The sequence below is a fragment of the Theileria orientalis genome, chromosome 4 (genome assembly GCF_000740895.1).
Source record: "Theileria orientalis strain Shintoku DNA, chromosome 4, complete genome".
NCBI lineage: Eukaryota > Apicomplexa > Aconoidasida > Piroplasmida > Theileriidae > Theileria > Theileria orientalis.
Genome location: NC_025263.1, coordinates 1,268,168 through 1,292,817, shown reverse-complemented (window position 1 = coordinate 1,292,817; position 24,650 = coordinate 1,268,168). Strand labels below are relative to the sequence as shown.

The window sequence follows — 24,650 nt, the reverse complement described above, 5'->3', positions numbered from 1 at the left end:
TTAATGGTCCAGTTGTATAATATCGTAAATGATTAATTACCCACAATATTTATAATTATTTTAAAACAAATAAAAATTAAATTGAGTTATTCGACTTACAAACACATTGTACTGTTTTTAAAGATTACACAAGGTTTATTTGCTACATATTCAGTACATTTTACCGATATTTACATTCAGTTTAAATTTAATTTTAATTTTGTATTTAAAGCTATATTTGACACTTTTACCAATTTTAATTTTTAGATGGCTGTTGAGTGTGATCCACATTCGATATTTTTTGGAATGATGGGCGTCGTTTGTGCCATGGTTTTCTCAAGTACGCTTAAACCCAGTTGTTTTACACCCGTTTATTTCAATTCTTGAATTTACCCCTCATACTATGTAGATTTGGGAGCTGCGTATGGTACTGCCAGGAGTGGAGTCGGCATTAGTAGTATGGGCGTAATGAGGCCCGATTTAGTTATGAAGTCTATAGTTCCCGTTATTATGGCCGGTGTACTGGGTATTTACGGTCTGATTATATCAATCGTTATCACTACCAACTGTACGTTACTTCTGTCGTCAGTTATTGACAATATCGATTCACAGCAGTTAATCAGTCTCAATTTTATGCCAATTATTAAATAATTTAGACGGAAAACCCGGTGAATATTCTCATTTTTCCGGCTACTCTCATTTGGCAGCCGGTTTAGTGGTCGGACTATGTAGTCTGGTACGTTTTACTAAATTTTATCTTACACACCACTAGTTTTTTACTTATTGAACTTATGTTATACCCACTGCAAGAACTTCTGGTACTAGTACAATCAATACTGTTAATAGTACAATCAATACTGTTAATAGTACAATCAATACTGTTAATAGTACTACCAATACTACTAATAGTACTAGTGTCTCTACTGCTACCATTAGTACTAGTATTAATATTAGTGTTTACGTTACCGATTACATTTATTTTATAGGCCGCTGGTCTTGCCATTGGCATTGTTGGTGACGCAGGCGTGCGTGCACATGCGCAACAAACTCGTTTGTTTGTTGGAATGATTTTAACTCTCGTTTTCGCCGAGACTCTGGCCCTGTACGGGCTTATTATTGGTCTAGTGGTGGCCATGAAGGCGCCCGCAGGTTTATGCACATCATTTTTACAGTAACATAAATTCACACTGATACACTTTAATATAATAAATGCCTTTATAACGAGCATGTGGTTATTTACACATTTAAATTTGCGGTAGTTTTATGCTGAATCACATTGTTTATATTGGATTAAGTTGCAATAATCAGGCCTAGAGCCCTGTTTGACTTTACGGTTGATTCTCATTGAAGTAGACCTCGTTCAAAGGAAACGGATTAGTATTTATGAGTAACTAATTCAGTAAATGAATAAGTAAATTTTGACGACTACGTGAATAAATAAATGGGTGGTAACATCAAAAGTATGCATCAAAGTATTTTATTCGACAATGATTTACAGCTATGTCTAGTTTCCACTAGCACTGGGCCTTTTATCTTAGTTCCTTGCAATTTATTGTTCGATATTATGACGAATGCGTTTTCGTCAAATTTGAATACCATGCCGTCCTTGCGACACGTTTCCTTCTTCCTTCTGACTATTATACCCCTCGGCGTCTTGGTTTGCAGATTACACTCGGGCGTTTTGTCCCTTACTGACACCTTGATCCTATCTCCAATCTTGCCTGTCCCGTGCTTGTTTTTACCGAGTCCTATTATACATCCCTTTATTACTCCACTGTTGTCTCCACACTTTAAAATTGACATCCTCTGCAGTCCACAGAGCATCCTTGAGAAAAACATGGTACTGCAATGATTACTAAAGCTGTTACTTATACTGCTGTTGTTTTATTGTTATTACTTAAGCTACCGTTGTTACAGTTACTGGTACTAGTATTGTTCTGATACTGCAACTAGTACTTATACTAATGTTGCTACTGATACTTATATTAATGCTTCTGCCATTACTGCTACGCAATAAGCCTAAGAAGCTTTATAGTTTGATGTGTATAGTGACATGAATTTGTTTGTAAAGTCCTTGTCCAAGTTGGAAAGCATCAATTCAGACTTACTTATAAAGTCTGCTTCGCCTAGCGTTTGAAAATTGTTTTCACTTATTTCGCCGTTAAACCAAGAGGGCTTATATATTACTGGATAGAATAACTCGGAATTATGGCTGTTTAGTAAATGGTCGCACACGTCAAACTTGGCTGAATCAGGCTTGTTTCCTTCACAAATTGACACAAATTCTTCTATTTTACCCTGTTTTAACTTGTTGGATAACGGTTCAACTTCAGATTCGTTAATATAACTCCATTTATGCACGTTCTTACGCCAGTTACTCAACTTCTTGTTCCAAAGTGAATTACTTAAATTTATTCTGTAATCGGGAGTATTAGGGTGCCAACTGTCTGATAATTTTTTTACTCTGGTCTCTTTTGGGACGACTTTAGTGTACTTTTTATATGACTCCTGTAGTTTTGTTAGATTTATGGCCTTTAGTCTACTTATGTGCCTGCGCTCATCCATAAAATTAAATATACAAAATTCCAAGTAACATATATTAAGTAGACTGAATTCTGGGTTTTATTATTAATAGGTGGATCAATTCTTCCTTTATGTGTGGGTATGATGTCGTGTATCACACTCGTTTGAATACACTCAAATAGTTTACACATTTACTTATATTTTTTAAAGTTCAATTTAAAATAATATTTCAATTTTATTCTGAGTATAGAATATGAATTTACTGATGTTTAACTAGTGAAATCACACATACACATGGCACACATTTTATTTGAATTGACAACCGCTTTTTTTCTTATTCTAACTTTCCAGCCTGCGAGCTCCGTTAAGAATAAGTCTGAAAACATCGGAAATGTTCTTTCTGGTGTTGCGATGAATGGACTGGCGGGCATGATGTACGACACCTCAGCTTACCAGGGCCAATTGCCTCATATCGCAATTAAAATCATGCCATCTAAGAAACTAAGACTCACTCCCACTGAGATGAACACCTTGCTCTTTGCGGTAAAGCGGGAAATACACAACAAGGTATTTTTTACTACTTTGACGCACTTTCAGATCAACAAGTTGGAAGGTACCCCTATTCTTATTCCAAACCCTAGACTTTAAATACAAATTAACTTTACAGAGGAGCTGTATGAACATAGGCACGACAACGAAAAACACCTTTCAACCTGGGCTCTTAATCAAGCTCCAGTATATATGCCATTTCACGGTAAGATCATTAGATACCTCGAATACACAATATACTTATTAATATTAATATTAACCATAGAAACTGTAAAGAATAAGATGCCAAATTATCAAAAAACACTAACCCAGGAAGTCAACAAATTGAAGAATAAATTTGAAGAAACCAAAGAGGAAGAATCTTCCGAAAAGAAGGTATATTAGACTAAATTTTGGCCAAACTATTTATCACTTTAGGACGATACAAGGAATACAAATAAGAAAGTTTAAAGTCCCTTATTCTTTTTATAATGACCTAATCTAATCGTCGTTTCCCCACAGATCGATAAAATATAATAAATCTAAGCCTATTTTAACTATACATCGCAAATATAACCTGAATTTTATATATTCTCTTTTCTTAATTGTTTAATCCACAAAGCTGTGTATTATTTTGACCAGCATCGTAAATGTATTACCGTTGCACATAGTTTTGCCAAATTATTGTTTATTATTCTGAATACACACCTCGATTTGAGATGAGGGTACTTTTATTTCATCACATTTATTCGTTTAGATTGTTCAGCAGTATGTGAGGGAGTTGCTATCCTCTGCCATTTCAAAGTGTTCATCCTGCGAAGTGGTCCAGGAGTTTGCTAAACACCCGAATGTCTACGTCGCTAAGCCAAAATTTGGCGACTACCAATGTATCTTAATACACACTTTAAGTATTAGGCCTCAGATACTTAACTTCCTTTGATTATACTCATTTTTACATCAGGGAGCGACGCAATGTCCTTGTTTAAGTTGGCAAAGGACCATTTAACTGTTGGGAGCCCGAAAGAGTTGGCCGAAATGGTCAAAAGCAATATAACATCGGATTCCTTTTCATCAATTAACATTTCACCTCAAGGTACAAATTAGTAAATTGCAAATATTGACGATTGCTCACAATTAATAATCTAGGCTTCATGACATTTGTTTTATCTAATAAGTGGATTGAACAGGAATTAAGGTCACTTGCCGAAAATGGACCAAGTGTTAAACAAGTAGATAAGGGGTGAGTATATTATACATAATGACTATATACATAAACATATTCACAAATGTGCATATACATTTAACTAACAAGTGTATGTATATTTATACCCAATTTAAAATTTAATTTTTAGAACGAGAGTCGTAATTGATTTCTCATCACCTAATATCGCAAAGGAGATGCACGTGGGACACTTGAGATCAACAGTAATAGGAGACTCCCTGTGTGAGTGTTAACAGTTATAACAGATGGTGTAGCAAGGGTGCTGGAGTTCTACGGATACGACGTAAGAAGAATTAACCACCTGGGGGACTGGGGAACGCAATTTGGGATGCTGATTGAGTACATGTTCGAAAAATACCCGGACTTCATGAGTAACATGCCGAGCATCAGCGACCTCACTAAGTTCTACAAGGAGGCGAAGCTCCGCATGGACGCAGACGAGGAGTTTAAAAACAGGAGCAGGAGGAGAGTTGTGAAGTTACAGTCAGGGGAGGAGGAGTCGAGGCAAGTGTGGAAGGTGCTGTGCGACATCAGCCTGGCCTCATTTGACAAAATCTACTCGAGGCTCGGGATAAGGTTGGAGAACTACGGAGAGTCCTTTTACAACGACATGATCCCGGACGTGATAAGAGAGTTGAAGGAAAAGGGAATAGCAGTGGAGTCCCAGGGAGCGATTGTAGTATTCACGGACGTATCAGCAGCTCCACTGATGCTGGTGAAGAGCGACGGAGGCTTCGGATACGACACCACGGACCTGGCCTGCCTCAAGTACAGGATATTTGAGATGAAGTCGAACTGGATCATCTATGTAACGGACATAGGTCAGTCGGATCACTTTAAGAAGCTGTTTAAAACGTGTGAAATGTCAGGTAGGAATTGGCCTATACTACTAATATTGTTGGTACTATAACCAGTTTTACAACTGCTATAACTAATTCTACAATTGCTATAACCAGTTTTACAACTGCTATAACTAATACAACTGCTATAACTATTACAACTGCTATAACTATTACAACTGCTAATATTACTTAGGATGGAGCGACGACGTTAGAATTGACCACGTTGGATTTGGAATGGTCCAAAATGAGTTTGGGGAAAAGTTTAAGACCCGTTCGGGGGATACCGTGAAGCTGATAGACTTGTTAGACGAGGCAGTCAAAAGGTCGAAGGAAGAGTTGATAAAGAGGCAGCCTGACCAGAAAAGTACGTTTAATACATATGTGATTACAATAAAATACGAAACTATTCCATAGCATGCCATACTGTAACCAATGGCTGTAACACCAATTATGTTTAGACCTGCAGCGCACAGCAGAGGCCCTGGGATACGGCTCCATAAAATACTTTGACTTGAATCACTCAGTGCACAGCAACTACAAGTTTTCATTCGACAAGATGCTGGACCCGAGAGGAAACACTGCAGTGTACATGTTGTACTCGTACGCGAGAATATGCCAAATATTTAAAAAGGCAAGCACGTCAAACGCCGACTTAAATGAAGCATGCGAGCATACTGAGGGACAGCTGAGTGACAATTTCAACAATCAATTAAGTGTGAGTGCAACTGCGAGTCCCGACTGTGTTGAGGACGTGGCACACAAGGTGGATGACCTCAGTAAGCTAACCATAGAGCATCCCACCGAGTTTTCTCTGGCCAAGTGCCTCCTTAAGTTCCCAGCAATAATGGATCAAATCCACAAGGACTTATCAATCAACAAGTAGTTTTTACATAGATTAGATCAGTTAGGTAGATTACCCATACATGATTAGATCAGTTAGATATATTAGATGTGTATTTCCGCCACATTGATTAAATACACATTAAACACATGTGTTCCCACTGACAATGTTATTATGCAGGTTGACTGATTATTTGTATGAAATCAGCGTTCAGTTCTCATCCTTTTACACTCAGTGTAAAGTTGTGGGCGACCCATCTCAGGATTCAAGACTGATTTTATGCACATGTACCAAGCTAGTGATGAAGACGTGTTTTAACCTGATTGGAATTGAGCCACTTGAAAGAATATAACCAATTCAGTACCATATATGTTATTTGCTCGTTTTAGTATTATATGGATGTAATTCACCCAGTGTCAGTACCATATATGTAATTTGCTCGTTTTAGTATTATATGGATGTAATTCACCCAGTGTCAGTACCATGTAGATGTATTTAGCATATCAGTTGCCGTTTTCACAACGCACGCCATTTAAACCAAAGACAGGTAGGCCTTACTTCTAAGCACGGTTAATTTAGTGCTCTATTCCCTGCTGGTAGTTCTGAACGACGTCGTACAGCTTCGTGGTCTTGCTGTGGAGCGCGTAGAATATCTTGCGCAGGATGTAGCTCTTCGCGTCAGAGGGCGTGTCGTTGAGCCTCAGACGCCTCTTCAGCTTTACGAGCGTCGACTTCCTGAAGCACGGTATGTTCGAGTACTGCAGGAGCTGCACGAGCGTCAGGACCAGGTTCGAGTGCGTCCTCAGGGCGAAGTAGGCGTTGATGAGGAGGTCGATGAACTTCTTGAAGTTGTCCGAGTTGTAGCCTCCCATGAACTCCACCATCTCCTGCGTGAACTTGAAGGGCGCGAGTTCAAACTGGAGGTCCTTTGCCGGCGACGCGCCCAGTATGAAGCCGAAGTCGATGTGTATGATGTGCCCGCTCGTTGTGAAGAGCAGGTTCCCGTTGTGCCTATCTTTCACCTGAATCAGGTCATTACATTTATTTTAAATATTTGCTAGTTTGGGCGAATGTCCGTGTTTGTATTTGCTATATCGACTGTATGTGTATGTATCTATTTAATATTTGCCAAATTAACCGTATTTTCGCATTTATGCGTTAATACTAGGCTATGTTCATACTAAACACCCGTCTGCTACAAAGAAGCATCTAACAATGCGTTTTTTATCGTCTAACCTGCAGAAGAAAGGACAGCAACGCGTACCCTGCCAGCGACGTTATGAAGTTGTCCACTGCTCTAATGTAGTTCGGGGACTTCTCGTGGCCGAACCTCTTGAGGAAGTAGTGCTTTATCGACACGCAGGCCTCCTTTCCTATGTTGTGCCTGCTTATCGTGTTCGGGATGAATCCCACTATTCCTCCGATCTCGAACTCCTTTCTCGGCAGGTGCAGTCTCGGCGTCACTTCGTTGACTGTGCCGTTTGAGAATATTTCTCCCAGCACTGACGAGTACGGCACCACTAGAAAGGGCTGCAGGAACACTCTCAGGTCGTGGCTTTCGAATATGCCGAGCATGAAGTTTTTTATTTGAATCACCAGGCTGTCCTGCCTCAGGTCGTCCCTCATCTTATATATGTACGTTCTTTCCTTGCCGCCCTTCAGCTTATACGTCAGCATGAAGGGCACTCTCGTCGCAGAGTGCAGAATTTTAACCGAGTCCACGTCTATTCCCACTATCTTATCGCACTCTATCTCATGAGTATCACTGCAGCTGCCTTCCATATCAACTTTAGCAGCAGTGTCTTTGCCACTACCGGTGTTACCAAACTTACTAGTTTTGTTAGTGTAACTGGCATTGTTGCCTCCAGTAAAATGGCAGCGATAATTCGTATAGCCTTTTCCACTTAGGTCAATACTATCGCCGCCACTTGCGCTTGTACTTAGAGTAGCACTAGTTTCACCTTTAGTGCCGCTAGTAGCTTGACTACACCAGCTACCACTACGTTTCGTGCCACTATTACCTTGACGATTATCCATAAAACTTGCATTAAGTTCTTCGTACAGGTACACGTTTGACTCTTCCTTTATTGACTGACTTATCTCCTGTATCTTCTTACTCAACTCGTCGTATCTCTTCGACATTGGTAAATCCGCCAAATTCATGCTACACAATATTTATGTACACGATCATTAGTTTCAAATTGGGAGCTTAATGAAAAATACGTACACACACAAAACCACAAATGCATACTGCTAAAAGCCATATTTACAATGCACAGCTACGATGCAAGCACGTTTCTAGTTTAACACTTACGTGAGCTCCAGCAGTTTTCCGTGCAGTGATATCTGATTTATGTACATGCTCTTAACTTGATCTGGGAGTGAGTCGAATATGAATTTCTGAAAATGCATTAATTCACGCACACTTACTATGAACGCGTTTATTTTGTGGTTTGTCGCCGTGCTTATGTTCGAGTGGATCAGACACGCCAGGTTGTACAGGATCTTGTTCCTTATTTTGCCGTTGTCGAGCGCTATGTAGAGCAGGTTTATTATGCGGTCCCCTGGGTCTATCACCAGGCACTGCACCAGTTGCTCCAGCACCGCCTCCACGTAGCTCAGGTTCTTCGAGAGCACCAGACACGCCTGCGTCCTCTGTATCACGTTCAACTCGTCCGAGAGTGTGAATGCTGCCAGGTACTGGTGTATCGAGGGCTTGTTAGCGTACAGGTTGTACAGTATGTCCATCTCGTCCGAAAGCACACTGTTTCCCCAGTACGGTGGGCTGTACGTTCCTGCCCTCGGCCTGTTGTTGTTCAGCTGGTCCAGGTGCATGTACGTCGACGTGCTCAGGCTCTTGTTAAGCGCCGAGGACGCGTCCACCTTGTTCACGTGCGTGTCCACGCACATCAGCAGCTTCAGGTACCAGGAGCACTTCGAGGACGTCGACAGGCTGTTCTCCTTGATGACGATGTTCACGTTCCCTGACATGCACGCCCTCAGCAGCCTTGACGTGACTCTGAACTTAAGGAACTTAGAGAACCTGGGTGTGTAGTGGCTCTTGACCAGGCTTCGCTCCAGGTACTCCTTTTCGTCCTCCTCGTACTTGTAGTCCGATATAAAGTTTGCCAGGTCATCTGTGTACGAGCCGAAAAAACTCGTCTTTATCCTCTCGATTTCGTTCTTGATCAGCATCCTCACCAGGAACAGGTGCGCGTAGCTGTAGTTAAGCGCCCTCAGCCCTTCCAGCACTTCCAGCAGACTCGTGTACACCTCCGTGAATACAGACGTGCACTCCAGGCACTTGTATGGCGTTGCGCACTTCAGAAATCCCACCTTTATTGTGCTGTGCGTGAAATAGTGCACTACCATCTCAATTATTGTCAGTATCGACATCCTCGACCCGTCTCTCAGCAGCCCCTTCACCACGTACAGCGTGTACCTCAAAAACTCCAGGTTGTAGCGCCCATCCACCATCAGGTTCTTCGGCACCCACTTAATTGCGTGTCCAAACTTATGGACTGGTTCCTCCCTTCTCAGTGGCCACTCCTCGTTCAATGCTCCGTACAGCTTCCTTATATGGTCCAAACTTCCGTTCAACCTATTTCTGTTGTTAGAGCAGTGTTCGGTCCAGTTCTCGTTAAAACTGTTGCTCAGGTTCCTCTTGAAATCACTGTATATTTCTCCTGCGTATCTGTTAAGGTTAAGTGCGTTTGCTATCAGCAGGGTCGACGTCACTTCTCTGAAATACTCTGAGTCGAACCTTCTCCACCTCGAGGCTGAGGACACATACAGGTCCGGCTTAAGGTTTCCGTTGAACAGCGTGTTCGACAGCGTGTGTGATACACTCACGTAACCCTGGTTGCTTTGGCAGTGCGTGATCTCCGTGGTCTCCCACTCTCTGTCGCCTTTGCGATACAGTAATACGTAGTGTATTACTTTCAACACGTCCTTCAGTTGAATTTCTACTCCCGTCACAGACCTTTTAATGTACAAACAAGCGTTCAAAAGGTTTAACATACTTTTAAACATGTATCTTCTAGACTTACTCAACCTGCATCTTCTTACACTAAACACTCTTTTGTTTCTTTTTAACTTCAAGTTAAACTTATATTTTGTGTCAACTCTGAAACTTCCGTTTTTTAAAGGCGCAAAGTACCTCAAAATCAATTTGTACACGCTCGCGTTCAAATTTACTGAGCATCCGAGCTTACTTAAAATCAAAACATTAACTAAATGGGAGAAAACTAGTTCCAATCCTTCAAATTCATCTGCTTTAAATGCTTGCATAAACTTACTAACCGTAAGCTCCTCTGGATCGCACAAATTATTAACACACAGTGGCTCCTCAACGTACTCCGGAATTGGTTCAGGCTTTAAGGCCAAAGGTGTCAAGGCATAATCAAACTGTTGACAGTAATGATCTCTTTCTGATTCTGAGTATTGATTAAGCAATGATTCTCTATATTTTACATAAGATATTGCAGTTTTAGTGGAAGGCATGGTATGTTATTGAGAATGGATACAACACACATATATATATATATATCAACACATCACTAATCAAATAAAAAATTTACAAAAATTACAAAATATAATACATGATAAAAATATAAATAATGAATCATGTAACACTGTTGTGTTGAACAACTTTCAAAAATCAACACAAAATACCAATAATGAAAAATAATGACTACAAAGATGATATAACCTGTATTATAAATTTAAATTTGTAATAAATATTAATATTATGTATGAATATTGCGGTCACATGAACAAACAACAATTTTTCTGAAAAATTAGGGATTCTTTAGTAAATAAGACTAACAATATAATTTTCTATCGGTATATAAATAAGATGTGCAATTGTTTAACGTAATATTCATTTTATCTTATTATTTACCAATGGGGTGGAATTAATGCGGTTACTAATTAATTTATTCATTAATATTATTATTTTGCTCCGATTTATTTATTTTGCACATTTTCTTAACCTAAGTTAAGATGTTTAAGGAGGTAATTTGATATCAGATATACATCATTCACTGTTATTTATTTGCTTAATTTTTAACCCATCTAATTTCCATACAGACTGTGACCATTGATGCCAAGGGACATCTTCTGGGCCGTCTGGCTTCAGTTGTCGCCAAGGAATTATTATCTGGACAGAAGGTCGTGGTTCTCAGATGTGAAGAACTTAACATCAGCGGATCACTATTCAGAAATAAGCGTAAGTTCCGATGTTTCCTTATAATTTTTCAGTTAAATACCAGAGATTCTTAAGATTAAAGACGAATACCAACCCGAACCACGGTCCTTTCCATCTCCGAAGCCCCTCTAAGTTTTTTGCAAGGGTGGTGAGAGGAATGCTCCCACACAAAACTAAGAGAGGAGCGGCCGCTTTGAGGAGACTCAAGACATTTGAGGGTGTTCCTCCCAAATATGCCGAAAACAAGAAGATGGTTGTGAATCCGGCACTTCGTTTTCTCAAGTTGAAGCCCGGGAGGCGCTACTGCCGTTTGGGTGATGTCTTAACAAAGGTTTGTTTCGTTCATCTTTTACATTCTCACCTCATATAACATCATTGACACATGCCTTAATTTTTATTTAGGTTGGATGGAACTACGATGGCCTCGTTAAGAAGCTTGAGAATCGCAGGAAGGAACGCTCCAAGGAGATGCACAGGGCCAGAAGCTCACTGAGAGCCAAGGCTAAGAACGCCAAATTGGCAGCCTTGGCCAAGCTCCCGGAGGAATCCAGGGCAATTTTGACCGAACTTTCTGCCTAATTTCATTTCAACCGCCTCCGATCCTACTTGATTATTTATGGTGTACATCGTCCCCGTTTATTTTTTATTTTCATGTATTTTTACTACTTTTTAGGCAGAATGTAAAATGTTAAAAAGTTTAGTGTTCCATCGCAACTTAACGCACTCGTATCAGAGTATACGCCACAAGGAGAAGGAGAAAGCCCACAGATTCGATATTGGCAACCTGGATGCGCCGCTCTTGGATAAAAACACGGATTTAAACGGTAAGATAGCACCAATTAGTATATTAAACGGAAATTTGCCGTCTATTGGTTAATTTTGCTACACATACCCTGTTAGACTGCTATTTTGTGACTTTTTAAGTAATTTTCCACAACTCGGCTGTTTTTAAGTAAATCACATTGATTAACTTAGGCAATGATGGCACTAGCTCGAATCATGTGGTTCGACTTGATGTCATTCCCGATTGGATTGAGCTCGTTGACGAGTGTAACTTCCTGCTGTCGAGTGTTCGCGACAAGGTGAAGGAGCTTGAAAAGGCGCAGAACATGAACATTCTGGACGTGTTCGGCAAGAAAGCCAGGAACGAGTACGAGAAGATCGCTAATCTGTCCAAGGATATTTCGTCGATCTTCAAGAAGATTGAGGCGAACATGGAGTCGATATCCAGGGACGTTGACGAGTACGTCGAACACCGCCTGAGGAGCAACGCCAAGGCGAAAATAGCCAGCGAGCTAATTCCCCTCTCGTTCACCTTCCGGAAGATACAGAAGAGCTTTTACGACTCTCTTCAGAACGACTCTCAAAACTCATACACTAAGCCTGATGTAAGCCCTTTTACTTACACTTATTTTCAGATTAATGTAAACAATAATTTGGTGACTGACGAGTTGGTTCAAGACTCAGTTCAAATAACTCATGAAAATATCGCAGATCGTACCATGGTACCACTTTTATTTATTAACTTAATCAACAGCACATTTTACATAACCTCATCAACAGTTTATTTTACATAACCTAATCGACAGTTCATTTTACTCAAGTCGACTAGCTATTACTCATTTACACTCACATGAATATCTATCACTTATTTACACACACATGACTCTGCCTATTTTCAAGGCACCAAATTACACTCTAAGTTAACTAATCATGCTGTAATTCTTTTCAGCGGCTTCAACAAATTGCACTCACTGTTCAAGATTTAAAGGATATGTACACTCAATTATCCACCATGCTTGTTGAACAGGTATCTACTTTCCACGTTTCCACTCTCATTCACTTTAAGGGCTCCATGTTGGATCAGATCGACTACAATGTCAGGGAATTTTCACGCAATTCACATAAATTCGCTCAAGAGTTAAAACTTCGCAACGAGCGCGACAACCCTAAAAAGGCTGTTAAAGCAGTTCGATATTTAGTCTCTGTTATCTTCGTAGAGGTACTAGACCAATTTAAAATTAACGTTTTATTAGCTTTTCCTCGTGATAATAAAGTTCGCTTAGTATCATTTGTAACTTTACACGTGTAATATATTCATTTTTTTTACATTTTTTTTACTAAATACTTTTTTACTCATTTACTTAAAATACGCATTATTACTACATATCCTTACTCATTTACTTAAAATACGCATTATTACTACATATCCTTACTCATTTACTTAAAATACGCATTATTACTACATATCCTTACTCATTTACTTAAAATACGCATTATTACTACATATCCTTATACATCTACTACGCATAGTTATAATTACTACATATTTTTCAAATTAAACAATATTATACATTGAGTGAGTGGTGATGAAGTGTTACTCACACCTCGAGTGCTATTACTGTGTAATACTATCAATGGCCGTGTAATGGTGTACGTGTGTGTCATTACCCCTTGGCCGCGTCATCTGCTTTTATTGACCTTTGGCATATCAGGTGTCTATGCAAAGCTTATTGGAAGTCCTGACGCTCTCATTGCCTCCAGTTCTGGAGATAGCTCATCTTCGTACTCTTCGTTTTCCGATTTGACTGTTGGCTCACTTTTCACCAGCTTGTGACTTTGCTCTTCCTTGACATCCTCTTTTAGACTGTATGACTGGTGCTTCTTTCTTTTCTTTTCCTTTTTCATCAGTTTTCTTTTTTCGCGCATCTCTCGCTCGTACATCTCGAGCTCCCTTATACGTTCTCTGGCGTCGTTCTCCAGCTCATCCTTTGTCTTCGCTGCCTTCGCATCTTGGTTCGCCAGGTTGCGAAGCTTGGCTGCTACCGTTTTCGCGTCCACCTTCTCCACTCGCATCGTCATTCCGAGAAGTCTGTTGTGTTTCCTTCCGTTAAGGTGGTCCAGGTACGTCTGCGAGTCCTTGAGCAGGCAGTTGCACGTTTTACAGAAAAAGCCTCCCTGCTTCGCCTTCGGTCCAAGCGCGTCAATCACTTCCGTTCTTCCGACATACTTTGAGAAGTCTATTGTTTCCTTCCTCGGCTTCAGGTCCTCCCTGACCTCGGGCACTGTGATCACTGGCTTCTTAAACGTGCCCTTGTACAGAGTCGAAATCGTTTCCTCGACAACGTCGCCCCCGGCTGACTTGCTTATCGCCTTATCTGTGAAGTAGTTGCGGTCCCAGACCTTCCTACCGAGTGAATCGACCTTTACTGATGGCCCCTTGTCAACGCTAGATTCCGATTCAGTGGAGCCTTTTTTATCAAATTTTGAAGAATCCATATTGCTTATTCATACACAAAACTAATATACGATAAAATAAAAAACCAATGGCTTTAAATTAACAAAAAAACAAAATATAATAGAAATTAAAAATTGAAGAGGAGTAGACTTTACATTTCAATAAAATTATTTAAACTGATAGAATGATTAAATTTAATCAAATACTTATACTTATTTATTATAAAATGTGTAATTATTGTGCGATTTAAATGAAATTCTTGTTATTTAAAATAAAATCATGTATATTATAATCATAAAATTTCACTAAAACCCTATACAACCTTAAACACACAATTTAAAATATAAAAATAGCCACGGTAATGTTTTTAAAACCATTTTCTTCTTCGTTATTACATTTCCCTTTGGTAGTTCATCACTGCCCCACCCTATTTAGATAATTAACATATATAACACATTTGATTCCATATTTTAGTCATCAGGATATTTACGTTTCTAAAGGACCCACTTATACTTTAACTATTCTTTTGAATCAAATTTGACAATACATATTTATGTTTTGTCATTTCGTTCCTTATTGTCGTTTTATATCCTGTTGCTCCATGTTCGTTTCATTTAGTATTTGAACAATAATATTTTGTCTAAGTGGAAATTGATTGTATAAATCCTTTTTAATGTCGCTCCTTTCGCTTCACTGAGTATTGCTTCTAACACACCTTTAATATTTTATGTAAATATACTTTCAAATTTTAAACAAATATTGAGATTCGGGGGAATAACTTTATCTCCCGGTTTTATTCCAGTTTTAATCAGAACTACCAATTTAGTTTTTCATAAATAAACATGGCCGGTGGTGGCGCGTTAAATAAGTTGTTTCCCGGCTACAAGGATAAGATTTGGAACAGACTTCCAGTACGGGTACGTTTTATTTCACACTACTGATCGCCTACACACACATACGCACACTCTCTAACACAAGTCTTAGGTACGACATCACCTCATAAATTCCTGGAACAGTAAACTGGTATCGTCAGCCTACTCGGAAAGTGTGTTGACGAACTCGAAGATCAAGAGCTTCAACAAGTTCGTGCTGGACCCCCTGAAGCCCTCGTACGCCTACAGGTCCCCCGCTATCGATTATAAGAAGCAGCGTGCACGCGGGACGCTCGTCGAGGGAGTGGACTACTACCTGCCCACGCTGAGGGTGCAGCAGAGGCTCGCGAACTTCTTCGAGCCGTACACGGACGAGGAGAACTACCACAGGAGCAAGTACCGATACCAGAGCCTGAAGGTGTACATTTTGGCTGCGCTGGGAGTCACTGCGGTGCACGCCTACCTCCAGAGGAGGCCCGTGGCCTGGTGCTCGAACCTGGAGCCGCCAAAGCCGCCAGTCTTCCCCTTCTGGTTCAAAAACGCATTCCACGCGCACGACGTCGGCAGTCTGAGGAGGGGGTTCGAGGTCTTCAGGCAGGTCTGCGCAACCTGCCACTCGCTCCAGTTCATTAAGTTCCGCCACCTGGTCGGGGAGATATACCCGCTTGAAAAGGTCAAGGAGATAGCGGCAGAATACGAGATAGAGGACGGGCCGAACGACCAGGGCGAGATGTACACGAGGGAAAGGACGCTGAACGACCCCTTTCCGGCGCCGTACCCGAACATTCAGGCGGCTAGGTTCGCCAACAACGGGGCAGTGCCGCCGGATCTCACCCAGATGGCCAGCGCGCGCAGAGAGGGGCCGGACTACATTTTTTCGCTGCTCACCGGGTACTCGGAGCCGCCGTACGGCTTCGAGCTCAGGCCCGGCCTGTACTTCAACAATTACTTCCACGGAGGCTCCATTTCAATGGCGCCCCCGCTCGAGGATGGAATGCTCGAGTTCGAGGACGGCACGCCAGCCACGGTCTCGCAGATGGCCAAGGACGTGGCCTCATTCATCGTCTGGACCAGCGACCCGCTGCACGACGAAAGGAAGAACGTGTCGCTCAAGATAGTGGCGGGTTGCGCACTAGGAGCTATCGCAATGACACTATTTCACCGTTTCCTTCACACCCAGATCATAACCACCAGATGGGACTTTAAGTCAATGAAAAAATTCAAGTAAACTATATTTTTTCACGAAATACTCGCTTATATATTCATACACTGGTTCATGCTTTCACACACTCGTGTTCTGGAACTTGCGGGGGAGTGGACGATGGTTCGTGAGGGACGCAGGTTGCGAATGCGGTTGCATAAACATACAAAGATCTAAATAATAATACGGATATGAGTAGAGAGACAGTATACACATTCAAAATGAAAGTATCTAAATAATCTCAACATATATGTAGTGTTACAATGAGTAATAAAATGATATAAGTAGACATTGGCGACAAAGGAGCCTATGTGTAAAAAAATTTGGGGCATCAAAATGGGATTCTAGTCTGCTGAAAAATTTAAAAAGCTAATGTGTACAGATATGTAAGGAATCCCGAGATTCAAAGCGCGGAAAAAGTACAAATTTATCATGGAATCTTCAAAGTAAACGCCCCATTATGACATAGGAATCTAGATGGGGACGTAAAATGAAAATTATTCACTTTTATTTTAATCTAAACCGCAATTTTGTATAAACTAATTCCAAGGAATCCGGTTTACTCGCACATCCCAGTTTAAATTACAGTACGATATTTTTCCTAAGATTTTTAGATCAGCATCTGTTGTAGAAAAGTAGATTCAGAATGGTAGTCAGAATTGGAATCAACGGTTACGGACGCATCGGACGTCTCGTGCACAGGGCTTCCCTTGCTCTTGACACGGTCGAGGTTGTCCACGTCAACGACCCCTTCATGACCCCCGATTACCTCAAGTACCTGTTCAAGTACGACTCGGTTCACGGCGGACTCGCCCATGATCTGAGCGTCACCGAAGATACTCTCACAGTCGACGGCAAGAAGGTCAAGTTGACGTTCGAGAGGGACCCTGCCGCCATCCCCTGGGGCAAGCACGACGTCGACGTCGTCGCCGAGTGCTCGGGCGTCTTCACCTCTACTGAGAAGGCGAAGCTGCACCTCGAGGGCGGCGCCAAGCTCGTCATCATCTCCGCTCCGACCAGCGACTCCACGCCCATGTACGTCTTCGGCGTGAACCACACGAGCTACGATAAGTCGGTGCGCGTGATGTCGAACGCCAGCTGCACCACCAACTGCCTAGCGCCCCTCGCCAAGGTCGTGAACGACAAGTTCGGCATCGTCGAGGGCCTCATGACCACGGTCCACGCAGTCACTGCAAACCAGCTGACCGTCGACGGCGCGTCCCGCGGCGGCAAGGACTGGCGCGCTGGCCGCTGTGCGGGCGTTAACATCATCCCCGCAACCACCGGTGCCGCCAAGGCCGTCGGCAAGGTCATTCCGGAGCTGAACGGAAAGCTCACCGGCATGGCCTTCAGGGTCCCCGTGGCCGACGTCAGTGTGGTCGACCTCACCGTCAAGTTGGCCAAGCCAACCAAGTACGAGGAGCTCGTCGCCGCCGTCAAGGAGGCCGCCGACGGCCCACTCAAGGGCATTCTGGGCTACGTCGACGAGGAGGTCGTCTCCACCGACTTCGTCGACGACAAGCGCTCGAGCATCTTCGACGTCAAGGCCGGCATACCGCTCAACGACACCTTTGTCAAGTTGGTCAGCTGGTACGACAACGAGTGGGGATACTCGAACCGTCTGCTCGACCTCGCAAGCTACGTTTTCAAGAAGTACTCGTCCTAATTATGCTATTTCTGCGTTCTGGGCGCTCATTCCTGGCAACCACTGGTAGTATCAATTATAATAAACAAAAATAAAAAATAATGTATTTATATCAGTATCAATATACACAAACATACGATGTCCATACATCTATATGGTGTGTATATACGATATGCATACACTATACGTAAATATATGTACACACGATGTGCACATACAGTATATATATATATAGACAATATGTACATACAATATATATATACACAATATATGTATATATGTACATACAATATGCATATACAATATATACACAATATGCACATACACATAAAATATGTGTAAATGTATACATAGTTGTGTGCGTACTAATGTCATTTTAAATTACCCCTTTTGTTCAGTACCTTCCATTTACTAGAGGTGGGTGTGTTTGAAATGGTTGCATTGCTCGGGGCTTGAGTGTTGGCGTCGGTACCACTGGGACCAGATGGAATCGCTGAGGTACTGGCAGTGGTCTCACTGGCGCCATGGCTACTGAGCTTCGTTGGTGCGGCTGGTACACTGGAGGCACTAGGAACAGTAGTTACAGAAGTACTAGTGGATGAGGATGATGATAAGAAAGATGTCGATGTCGATGATGATGATGTCGATGAAGATGAAGATGATGTCGATGTCGATGAAGATGATGATGTAGACGACGTCTCATCTTTGCTGTGCTTTACTATCCACCTGGATTCCTTCTTTTTGTTTAGCGTCATGAATCTTGACGTTTTTTCCTGCGCAACTTGCCTAGTGTTCCCCAGTGCTTCAGCGCTTCTACCAGTGTCCACTGTGGCCAGTGGTCCGTCCATATGCCTACCAGCTCCTGCCTCTGCAGCTTCTACGTTGTTTCCAAATATTGATGCTACGTCTAAAGCCCTTTTATCCATTGTTGTTGGAACTACCGTGATGTTGTTCATAATGGGAGTGGTTGCAGGTTCCTTGTTGTAGTAGCTCATATTTGGAATGGCTCCAGGTTCATTGTTGTAGTAACTCATATTTGGAATGGCTCCAGGTTCCTTGTTGTAGTAACTCATATTTGGAGTGGCTGCACTCTGGTGGCTGTAGCCGCCCATGTTGTAGGATTCCGGCAACTCCTGGGTGTGCAGGTGGCTTAGATAACTGCTGTTTTTGTGCTTCGCAGTCGCACTCGGGTGCTCACTTAGATCCTCCTCCTCTGGCCTGTTCAGTGGCCTAAAATACAGCGATATTGTCGTGTTTGACTTCGACAGGTTTCCTGACGCCATGCACGCGTCCGACAGGAACATGCGTGCCTTGTTCAGTATCCCTTCTGCCGCCAGCATGAACTCGTCCGGGTTCCCGTCCACCCTTATCATGAAGTTGAGCGGGTAGCCCTTCAGCGCCTTCTTCTTGAAGAACTTGCACTTATTCAGCAGGTCCGCCTCATGTATTCGTAGGCTCAGCCTCACTTCTATCGGCTCGTGAGCCCTCTTATTCCTCTTGCGATGGTCTCCCTTGTTTGCGGCCCTCGCGTCGTGGCCTTGCGATGTCCAGTACTCTCTGTTATATGCGCCTCTGGAGCCATCTTCCGACTCCAGCCTGTACTTTTCTTCAAACTTCAAGTTTTTTGACTTAAAGATCCTCCCGTTCCTCATCTCGTGGCTTCTGATCTTCCTCAACTCCATGTCTTTAAATCTCTCAATTTCCGCATAACTTCTTCCTCTGTAATCACTAGCATCGTATACATCATTTCCTATGTCTGGCACCATTCCTTTTTTCAACTGCAGCTGCCGATTGAACTCGTCGACGTACTCTAAGTCTGAGCTAGCGGCTGCGCCGGTGCCATTGGGGCCGCTTCCTCCCAACCCTAATGACTCTGCACATTGCTGTTTCAGCTGACTTGAGAGTAGATGCTTCAGCTTGTCTTCTCTACTTGGCAGTGGCGGTTCAAACTTCGCTGCTACTATTGATGGCAAATCCGACTCTATTACCCCTGTGTTATAACCGAAACTACTCCTGACTGCAAACCTTTTAAAACTGCCATAATTACCATAACTCTGATCATTGCAATACTTGCCGTGGTTGCCATAGTTACCATTAACATAGTTACCATTAACATAGTTACCATAGTTGTTAATAATATTTCTGCATCTATGGTATCCGGCACCTTCGGAATTAATATACGCTGAGTGTATTAAAATTGCTCCTATTGGCTTAATCACTTGCATTTTAGGCTTTAACTCTGGCTTTATTGTCTTTCAATCTTCCAATTTCTCTATTGAATCATACAATTTATGAACTTTTAAATTCTAACTTCCTCTCTACCCTCCTCGGTGCTTGCAAAGTACTATTACGCTTGTTACCATGCTCAGAAATGCCGACGAAAGCCTTGAAATATCAAAATTTCCAGTTGTGCTTGTTATGAACTTAACTCCTTCTAGATTGTGCAGCTGATTCAACAGTGTGTTAGATACTGTTACCGGTACTGCCCTCTCCTCCTCTATTGCCACTCGTTCAAACAGTAGCTCTATTCCGTCCAACACCACCAGTGAGGGTTTGTTGTATTTTGCTTTGGTAAATATGTTTTTCACGTACGACTCTGCGCAGCCCACGTACTGGCTTGACAACTCGTAGTACTCGAGATTAAACACGTAAAAGGGGCCCACCTTTTTTCCACTTTCCACTTCTCCACTCTCCGAGCCGCCCTTACTCTCTCTTTGATTATGCCAGTACTTCGAAATAGACTTCAGCAGTGTGCTTTTTCCCGAACTTTCAGGCCCTACTATCAATGTGATTGACGTCAAATCTATGTTTTCGCAATCTACTTCAAATGGCACTTCCAGGTTCAATATTCTTGCGTTTCTACTCAAGTTATCGTATACTGAGTCTCCCAAGTGATCCGAATCACCAGCCGATGTATAAAAATCCAGCGCCTTTGACAATTCTTTCAACTTCAATACTTCAAATCCTCTTTGTATACTCTCTCCCAAATCCAAATTTTTAACGATGTTTGTTTTTCCAAAATCTTCTAAACTGTACTTTCTGTCAACGATGTCATCATAAAAGACTCTCGAGTTGAATGCGTCTGCGTACACACACACACACGTCAACTTATGTTTAAACTCCTCTTCTAGTAGATAAATTACTGAGTTGCGAATCCAGTACAGGAACTTGTACGTCCAATTTACTCTACACTTGTTTACCTTTTCTTCTACTCCTTCTGCTAATTTCACTGATTTCAAATACAAACTTCCTTCGGTTTCAACTCTTCTAAATCTCTTCGACTCAGGTTCCTATAATCACTCTCATTTTACAACCATTAATACCTGATTATCACTTTTCGATGATGCCCATAGGTCAAATCTGTCGAGAATCAACAAACTACTTTCGCTTTCTTTAATACTTTTAAGGTGTTTCTAAATCATCTTTTTATCGATCTGCACAGACTTCACTTACCAAAAATACATTATACAAACATGCCAGAGGATCGCCTGAACAAATTATGATTAGGAAGGCTCGTACTTGAGTTATTAACGACTCTGAACGACTTTAAGTTCACAAGAGTGGTAGGAAGGCCAGCTTTCTTCAATCTATTGCACAAATAAGCCGCTGTGTAACCTAAAAATTAAAGTTATAGCCTTATTTTACAAAATTTATCAGGATTCTTAGGCAATTTCTGAAACATACCAGTTGGGATCTCTAATTCGATTAAACTTCCCATTAAAAACCAAAATTAATTATTTTAGTTCATTTTCCAAGAAAATCAAGCAATTAAACCTTTGCTCACCCAATCTTAATTTAACACATATTGTTGTTTCACCTTACACAACACACTTAGAATATTTTTATTTTTTCAGTCTTCTTTTACCTCTTTAACTATGATTTCAACTAGTCCATTTTAATTTAATATATACCATTTATTTATCACATAAAAATGAGTACAGCTTTGGGAGCACCCTGGGTCGAGAAATACAGGCCTGAAACTTTCCAAGATATCATTTCCCACGAGGACATCATGTCCACCCTGATGGTTTTCGCTGAGAAAGGGCAACTTCCTCACTTGCTGTTCCACGGGCCTCCAGGTACCTCCATTATCGCCGCTCTTAATTATTCCCTTTAGGTGCCGGGAAGACTTCTACAATCATGGCCATCGCTCGCTATTTGTACGGAAGTCAGCGCAACGGCTTCGTTTTAGAGCTTAACGCCTCCGACGAGAGGGGTATTGACACGGTCAGGGAGCAAATTAAGTCTTTTTCTGAGACTTCGAACACTTTTTCGAGCACGTCCGCCAACGAGGACCCTCCGCGCACGACCCTGAAGCTGATCATCCTCGATGAGGCTGACCAGATGACCAACGCTGCTCAGAACGCCCTGAGGAGGATCATGGAGATATACTCGAACAACGTTCGCTTCTGCCTGATTTGTAACTTCATGAACAAGATCATTCCTCCCATTCAGTCCAGGTGCACTGGGTTCCGCTTCCAGCCCCTCAAGCCTGAGCTCGTGCGGCAGAAGATAAAGGACATTGCCGCGATTGAGAAGGTGAGCGTTTCCGAGTGTGCCCTTGACACTCTGGTTGACATTGGCCAGGGCGACATGAGGCGCGTGCTCAACTGCCTTCAGGTCACCGCAATGTCCTATGCCAAGGGCTCCGACGTCGTCATCGACTCCAACCTCATTTTGGCAACTTCCGGGCTCCCCAAAACGCTTGAAATAGACCACCTGCTTCAGAGTCTAATGCAAAATTCTTTCAAGGAGTGCGTCGATGAGTTAAATGAGCTCCACCACACTAAGGGCTACTCGGTTGAGGACTTAGTTAGGGGCGTTTACAAGGCAGTTCTCAAAATCGACTGGCCGAACGTGCCAGTAATTCAACTTCTAATACGCCTTGCTGATATCGAGGAGCGCCTTTCTTCTGGTGCCAACACTTCAATTCAAATAGCTGCTCTTGTGAGTTCCTTCGCCGAGGCGCGCTATGAGATAGAGAAAATCAAGTTTGATATAAAAAACTCATAATACATTAATTTGTATCACATTATACTTGTTAGTTTAAACCATTTTGAGTCTCATTTTCATCCATTTCTGGATTAAAAACACAGCTAGCTACAGTTGATCCTCTGTAGCCTGTCCCTCACTATTTATTCCAGACTCTAAGCCCTTATCTTCATTCTGTTCCAGGTCTCCAACATCTAACTCTTCTGAGTCCTCGTCGACATCCTCGTCCATTTCTAAGTCGTCTTGCAGCTCCGTATCGTCTTCAGGCTCAACGTCCAAATCATCGTCTCCATCCATCTCCATACCTTCCTTTTCATCCTTGGATGATTTCTGCTGTAACTCAGTGCTTTCAGAATCAGTAATCTGAGTTTCAACGTCCCAGAACATACATTGTCGGAGGGCCTGGAGAATGTCCCTGTCGTACACAGTGCTCCTACAATCTCGTTAAAAACAAGTACCAATACCTCTTGTTGCTTTTTGCAATGGATTCAGCCACAGTAGTGATGTATAGTACAAAGAGAGAGGCAACACGGTTCATAGAACATAGTGCTTCCTTCTTAAATTTGCGATTTTTAGGATTGTACCGTTTAGAGTTCTTGGACACACCCAGTGATGAGTCAGAATTAGGCTCATTTACTGAGGAATCATACGTTATCCCGTACTGTAAAATGTCGTGGACCTAAAACGGACAAGAATTAACACAAATCCACAACGTACGATCTTATTTGGCAGCACTTCTAAGTCCTTGGGAGTGAATTCTTCTACATCGTCCATAATATTAAAAAAGTGTAAATATAATTAGCTAAAACAACACCATAGATACTTGATTAAGGAATGAGAATGAATTTTTATTGAAATTGAATATGTTGCACACCACTATGATGTAGTAAACGTGGCAGAGAATCCCATATCAGTCAACCAAAAGTAGTTAAACCCAATATTAAAAATTAAAATATATAAACTTAACAACCACAACTAGTATATAAAGATTCCTCTTAGTTTGAAATCAATACCATTAACTATATCAATTCTGAATGTTCTAAACGAATGGAGCATCTGTGGTCTAGTGGTAGAATACCTCGTTGCCATCGAGGTGACCCGGGTTCGATTCCCGGCAGATGCACCATTTTTATTCACTAAATTACTCGAACAGTAAATATTTTAATCCTTTCCCAGTCCATTTATTCATTTCTTAATTTGATTTATTTAATTTAGTACATATTTATCATGCTAACACATCCATACATTCCATTCACGATTTTATTCAACAATTCACATTTTTTTAAATAAATTCTTTTATAAATAATTTGTAACATTAATGAAGTATTAATTTTATCACAATTGCAGTTTTACATAGAGTTAAATTGAATTTCATGTTAGTATTGTCGTTCTAAGTAACACATCCAAACTCGAGTTGTTTGGATAACGTTCTTCACATCTGAAAACAGAATAATTAATTTTTGTGTCATATTTGAGGGTGTAGCTTCTTCTGAGTAAGATGTATAAGCACTTTACACATCAATTGCTATAATGGCCTGATGATTCCTCAATTCCATAT

General features: G+C 41.6%; 14 protein-coding genes and 1 non-coding gene across 15 annotated transcripts; 8 read left to right on the top strand and 7 right to left on the bottom strand.

The window, feature by feature from the left end:
* Positions 1 to 246: 246 nt before the first annotated feature.
* TOT_040000580 (vacuolar H+-ATPase subunit) lies at positions 247 to 1,154 on the top strand (the record flags this gene model as incomplete). The annotated part of the gene is made up of 4 exons (XM_009694216.1): positions 247 to 319; positions 389 to 547; positions 636 to 715; positions 966 to 1,154. The coding sequence occupies 4 exons, from the start codon at positions 247 to 249 to the stop codon at positions 1,152 to 1,154; spliced, it is 501 nt and encodes a 166-aa protein (XP_009692511.1).
* A 292-nt stretch (positions 1,155 to 1,446) lies between these two features.
* On the bottom strand, positions 1,447 to 1,818 carry TOT_040000579 (50S ribosomal protein L14; the record flags this gene model as incomplete). The annotated part of the gene is made up of 1 exon (XM_009694215.1): positions 1,447 to 1,818. The coding sequence occupies one exon, from the start codon at positions 1,816 to 1,818 to the stop codon at positions 1,447 to 1,449; it is 372 nt and encodes a 123-aa protein (XP_009692510.1).
* A 180-nt stretch (positions 1,819 to 1,998) lies between these two features.
* Positions 1,999 to 2,544, bottom strand: TOT_040000578 (conserved hypothetical protein; the record flags this gene model as incomplete). Its single annotated transcript, XM_009694214.1, has 1 exon — positions 1,999 to 2,544. The coding sequence occupies one exon, from the start codon at positions 2,542 to 2,544 to the stop codon at positions 1,999 to 2,001; it is 546 nt and encodes a 181-aa protein (XP_009692509.1).
* Positions 2,545 to 2,796: 252 nt separating this feature from the next.
* Positions 2,797 to 6,287, top strand: TOT_040000577 (arginyl-tRNA synthetase; the record flags this gene model as incomplete). Its single annotated transcript, XM_009694213.1, has 12 exons — positions 2,797 to 3,069; positions 3,100 to 3,115; positions 3,170 to 3,256; positions 3,317 to 3,426; positions 3,788 to 3,917; positions 3,992 to 4,123; positions 4,177 to 4,270; positions 4,383 to 4,474; positions 4,507 to 5,107; positions 5,295 to 5,458; positions 5,553 to 5,973; positions 6,116 to 6,287. The coding sequence occupies 12 exons, from the start codon at positions 2,797 to 2,799 to the stop codon at positions 6,285 to 6,287; spliced, it is 2,292 nt and encodes a 763-aa protein (XP_009692508.1).
* A 223-nt stretch (positions 6,288 to 6,510) lies between these two features.
* On the bottom strand, positions 6,511 to 10,438 carry TOT_040000576 (uncharacterized protein; the record flags this gene model as incomplete). Its single annotated transcript, XM_009694212.1, has 3 exons — positions 6,511 to 6,957; positions 7,172 to 8,099; positions 8,250 to 10,438. 3 exons carry the CDS (start codon positions 10,436 to 10,438, stop codon positions 6,511 to 6,513), a joined length of 3,564 nt encoding a protein of 1,187 aa, XP_009692507.1.
* Positions 10,439 to 10,939: 501 nt separating this feature from the next.
* TOT_040000575 (60S ribosomal protein L13) lies at positions 10,940 to 11,723 on the top strand (the record flags this gene model as incomplete). Its single annotated transcript, XM_009694211.1, has 4 exons — positions 10,940 to 10,951; positions 11,027 to 11,165; positions 11,198 to 11,475; positions 11,547 to 11,723. The coding sequence occupies 4 exons, from the start codon at positions 10,940 to 10,942 to the stop codon at positions 11,721 to 11,723; spliced, it is 606 nt and encodes a 201-aa protein (XP_009692506.1).
* Positions 11,724 to 11,829: 106 nt separating this feature from the next.
* On the top strand, positions 11,830 to 13,236 carry TOT_040000574 (syntaxin; the record flags this gene model as incomplete). The annotated part of the gene is made up of 5 exons (XM_009694210.1): positions 11,830 to 11,968; positions 12,120 to 12,532; positions 12,563 to 12,649; positions 12,877 to 12,954; positions 12,994 to 13,236. 5 exons carry the CDS (start codon positions 11,830 to 11,832, stop codon positions 13,234 to 13,236), a joined length of 960 nt encoding a protein of 319 aa, XP_009692505.1.
* A 407-nt stretch (positions 13,237 to 13,643) lies between these two features.
* On the bottom strand, positions 13,644 to 14,423 carry TOT_040000573 (uncharacterized protein; the record flags this gene model as incomplete). Its single annotated transcript, XM_009694209.1, has 1 exon — positions 13,644 to 14,423. One exon carries the CDS (start codon positions 14,421 to 14,423, stop codon positions 13,644 to 13,646), a length of 780 nt encoding a protein of 259 aa, XP_009692504.1.
* An 801-nt stretch (positions 14,424 to 15,224) lies between these two features.
* TOT_040000572 (cytochrome C1 precursor) lies at positions 15,225 to 16,482 on the top strand (the record flags this gene model as incomplete). Its single annotated transcript, XM_009694208.1, has 2 exons — positions 15,225 to 15,299; positions 15,367 to 16,482. The coding sequence occupies 2 exons, from the start codon at positions 15,225 to 15,227 to the stop codon at positions 16,480 to 16,482; spliced, it is 1,191 nt and encodes a 396-aa protein (XP_009692503.1).
* A 619-nt stretch (positions 16,483 to 17,101) lies between these two features.
* On the top strand, positions 17,102 to 18,121 carry TOT_040000571 (glyceraldehyde-3-phosphate dehydrogenase; the record flags this gene model as incomplete). The annotated part of the gene is made up of 1 exon (XM_009694207.1): positions 17,102 to 18,121. The coding sequence occupies one exon, from the start codon at positions 17,102 to 17,104 to the stop codon at positions 18,119 to 18,121; it is 1,020 nt and encodes a 339-aa protein (XP_009692502.1).
* Positions 18,122 to 18,471: 350 nt separating this feature from the next.
* Positions 18,472 to 21,818, bottom strand: TOT_040000570 (uncharacterized protein; the record flags this gene model as incomplete). Its single annotated transcript, XM_009694206.1, has 6 exons — positions 18,472 to 18,667; positions 18,827 to 20,352; positions 20,461 to 21,390; positions 21,424 to 21,513; positions 21,570 to 21,715; positions 21,785 to 21,818. 6 exons carry the CDS (start codon positions 21,816 to 21,818, stop codon positions 18,472 to 18,474), a joined length of 2,922 nt encoding a protein of 973 aa, XP_009692501.1.
* A 213-nt stretch (positions 21,819 to 22,031) lies between these two features.
* Positions 22,032 to 23,113, top strand: TOT_040000569 (replication factor C subunit; the record flags this gene model as incomplete). The annotated part of the gene is made up of 2 exons (XM_009694205.1): positions 22,032 to 22,179; positions 22,218 to 23,113. The coding sequence occupies 2 exons, from the start codon at positions 22,032 to 22,034 to the stop codon at positions 23,111 to 23,113; spliced, it is 1,044 nt and encodes a 347-aa protein (XP_009692500.1).
* Positions 23,114 to 23,200: 87 nt separating this feature from the next.
* On the bottom strand, positions 23,201 to 23,866 carry TOT_040000568 (uncharacterized protein; the record flags this gene model as incomplete). The annotated part of the gene is made up of 3 exons (XM_009694204.1): positions 23,201 to 23,525; positions 23,557 to 23,771; positions 23,810 to 23,866. 3 exons carry the CDS (start codon positions 23,864 to 23,866, stop codon positions 23,201 to 23,203), a joined length of 597 nt encoding a protein of 198 aa, XP_009692499.1.
* Positions 23,867 to 24,067: 201 nt separating this feature from the next.
* Positions 24,068 to 24,561, bottom strand: TOT_040000567 (conserved hypothetical protein; the record flags this gene model as incomplete). The annotated part of the gene is made up of 2 exons (XM_009694203.1): positions 24,068 to 24,228; positions 24,492 to 24,561. 2 exons carry the CDS (start codon positions 24,559 to 24,561, stop codon positions 24,068 to 24,070), a joined length of 231 nt encoding a protein of 76 aa, XP_009692498.1.
* On the top strand, positions 24,145 to 24,215 carry TOT_04t000010. The gene has a single exon. It is a non-coding gene; the product is annotated as a tRNA-Gly (tRNA).
* Positions 24,562 to 24,650: the final 89 nt, after the last annotated feature.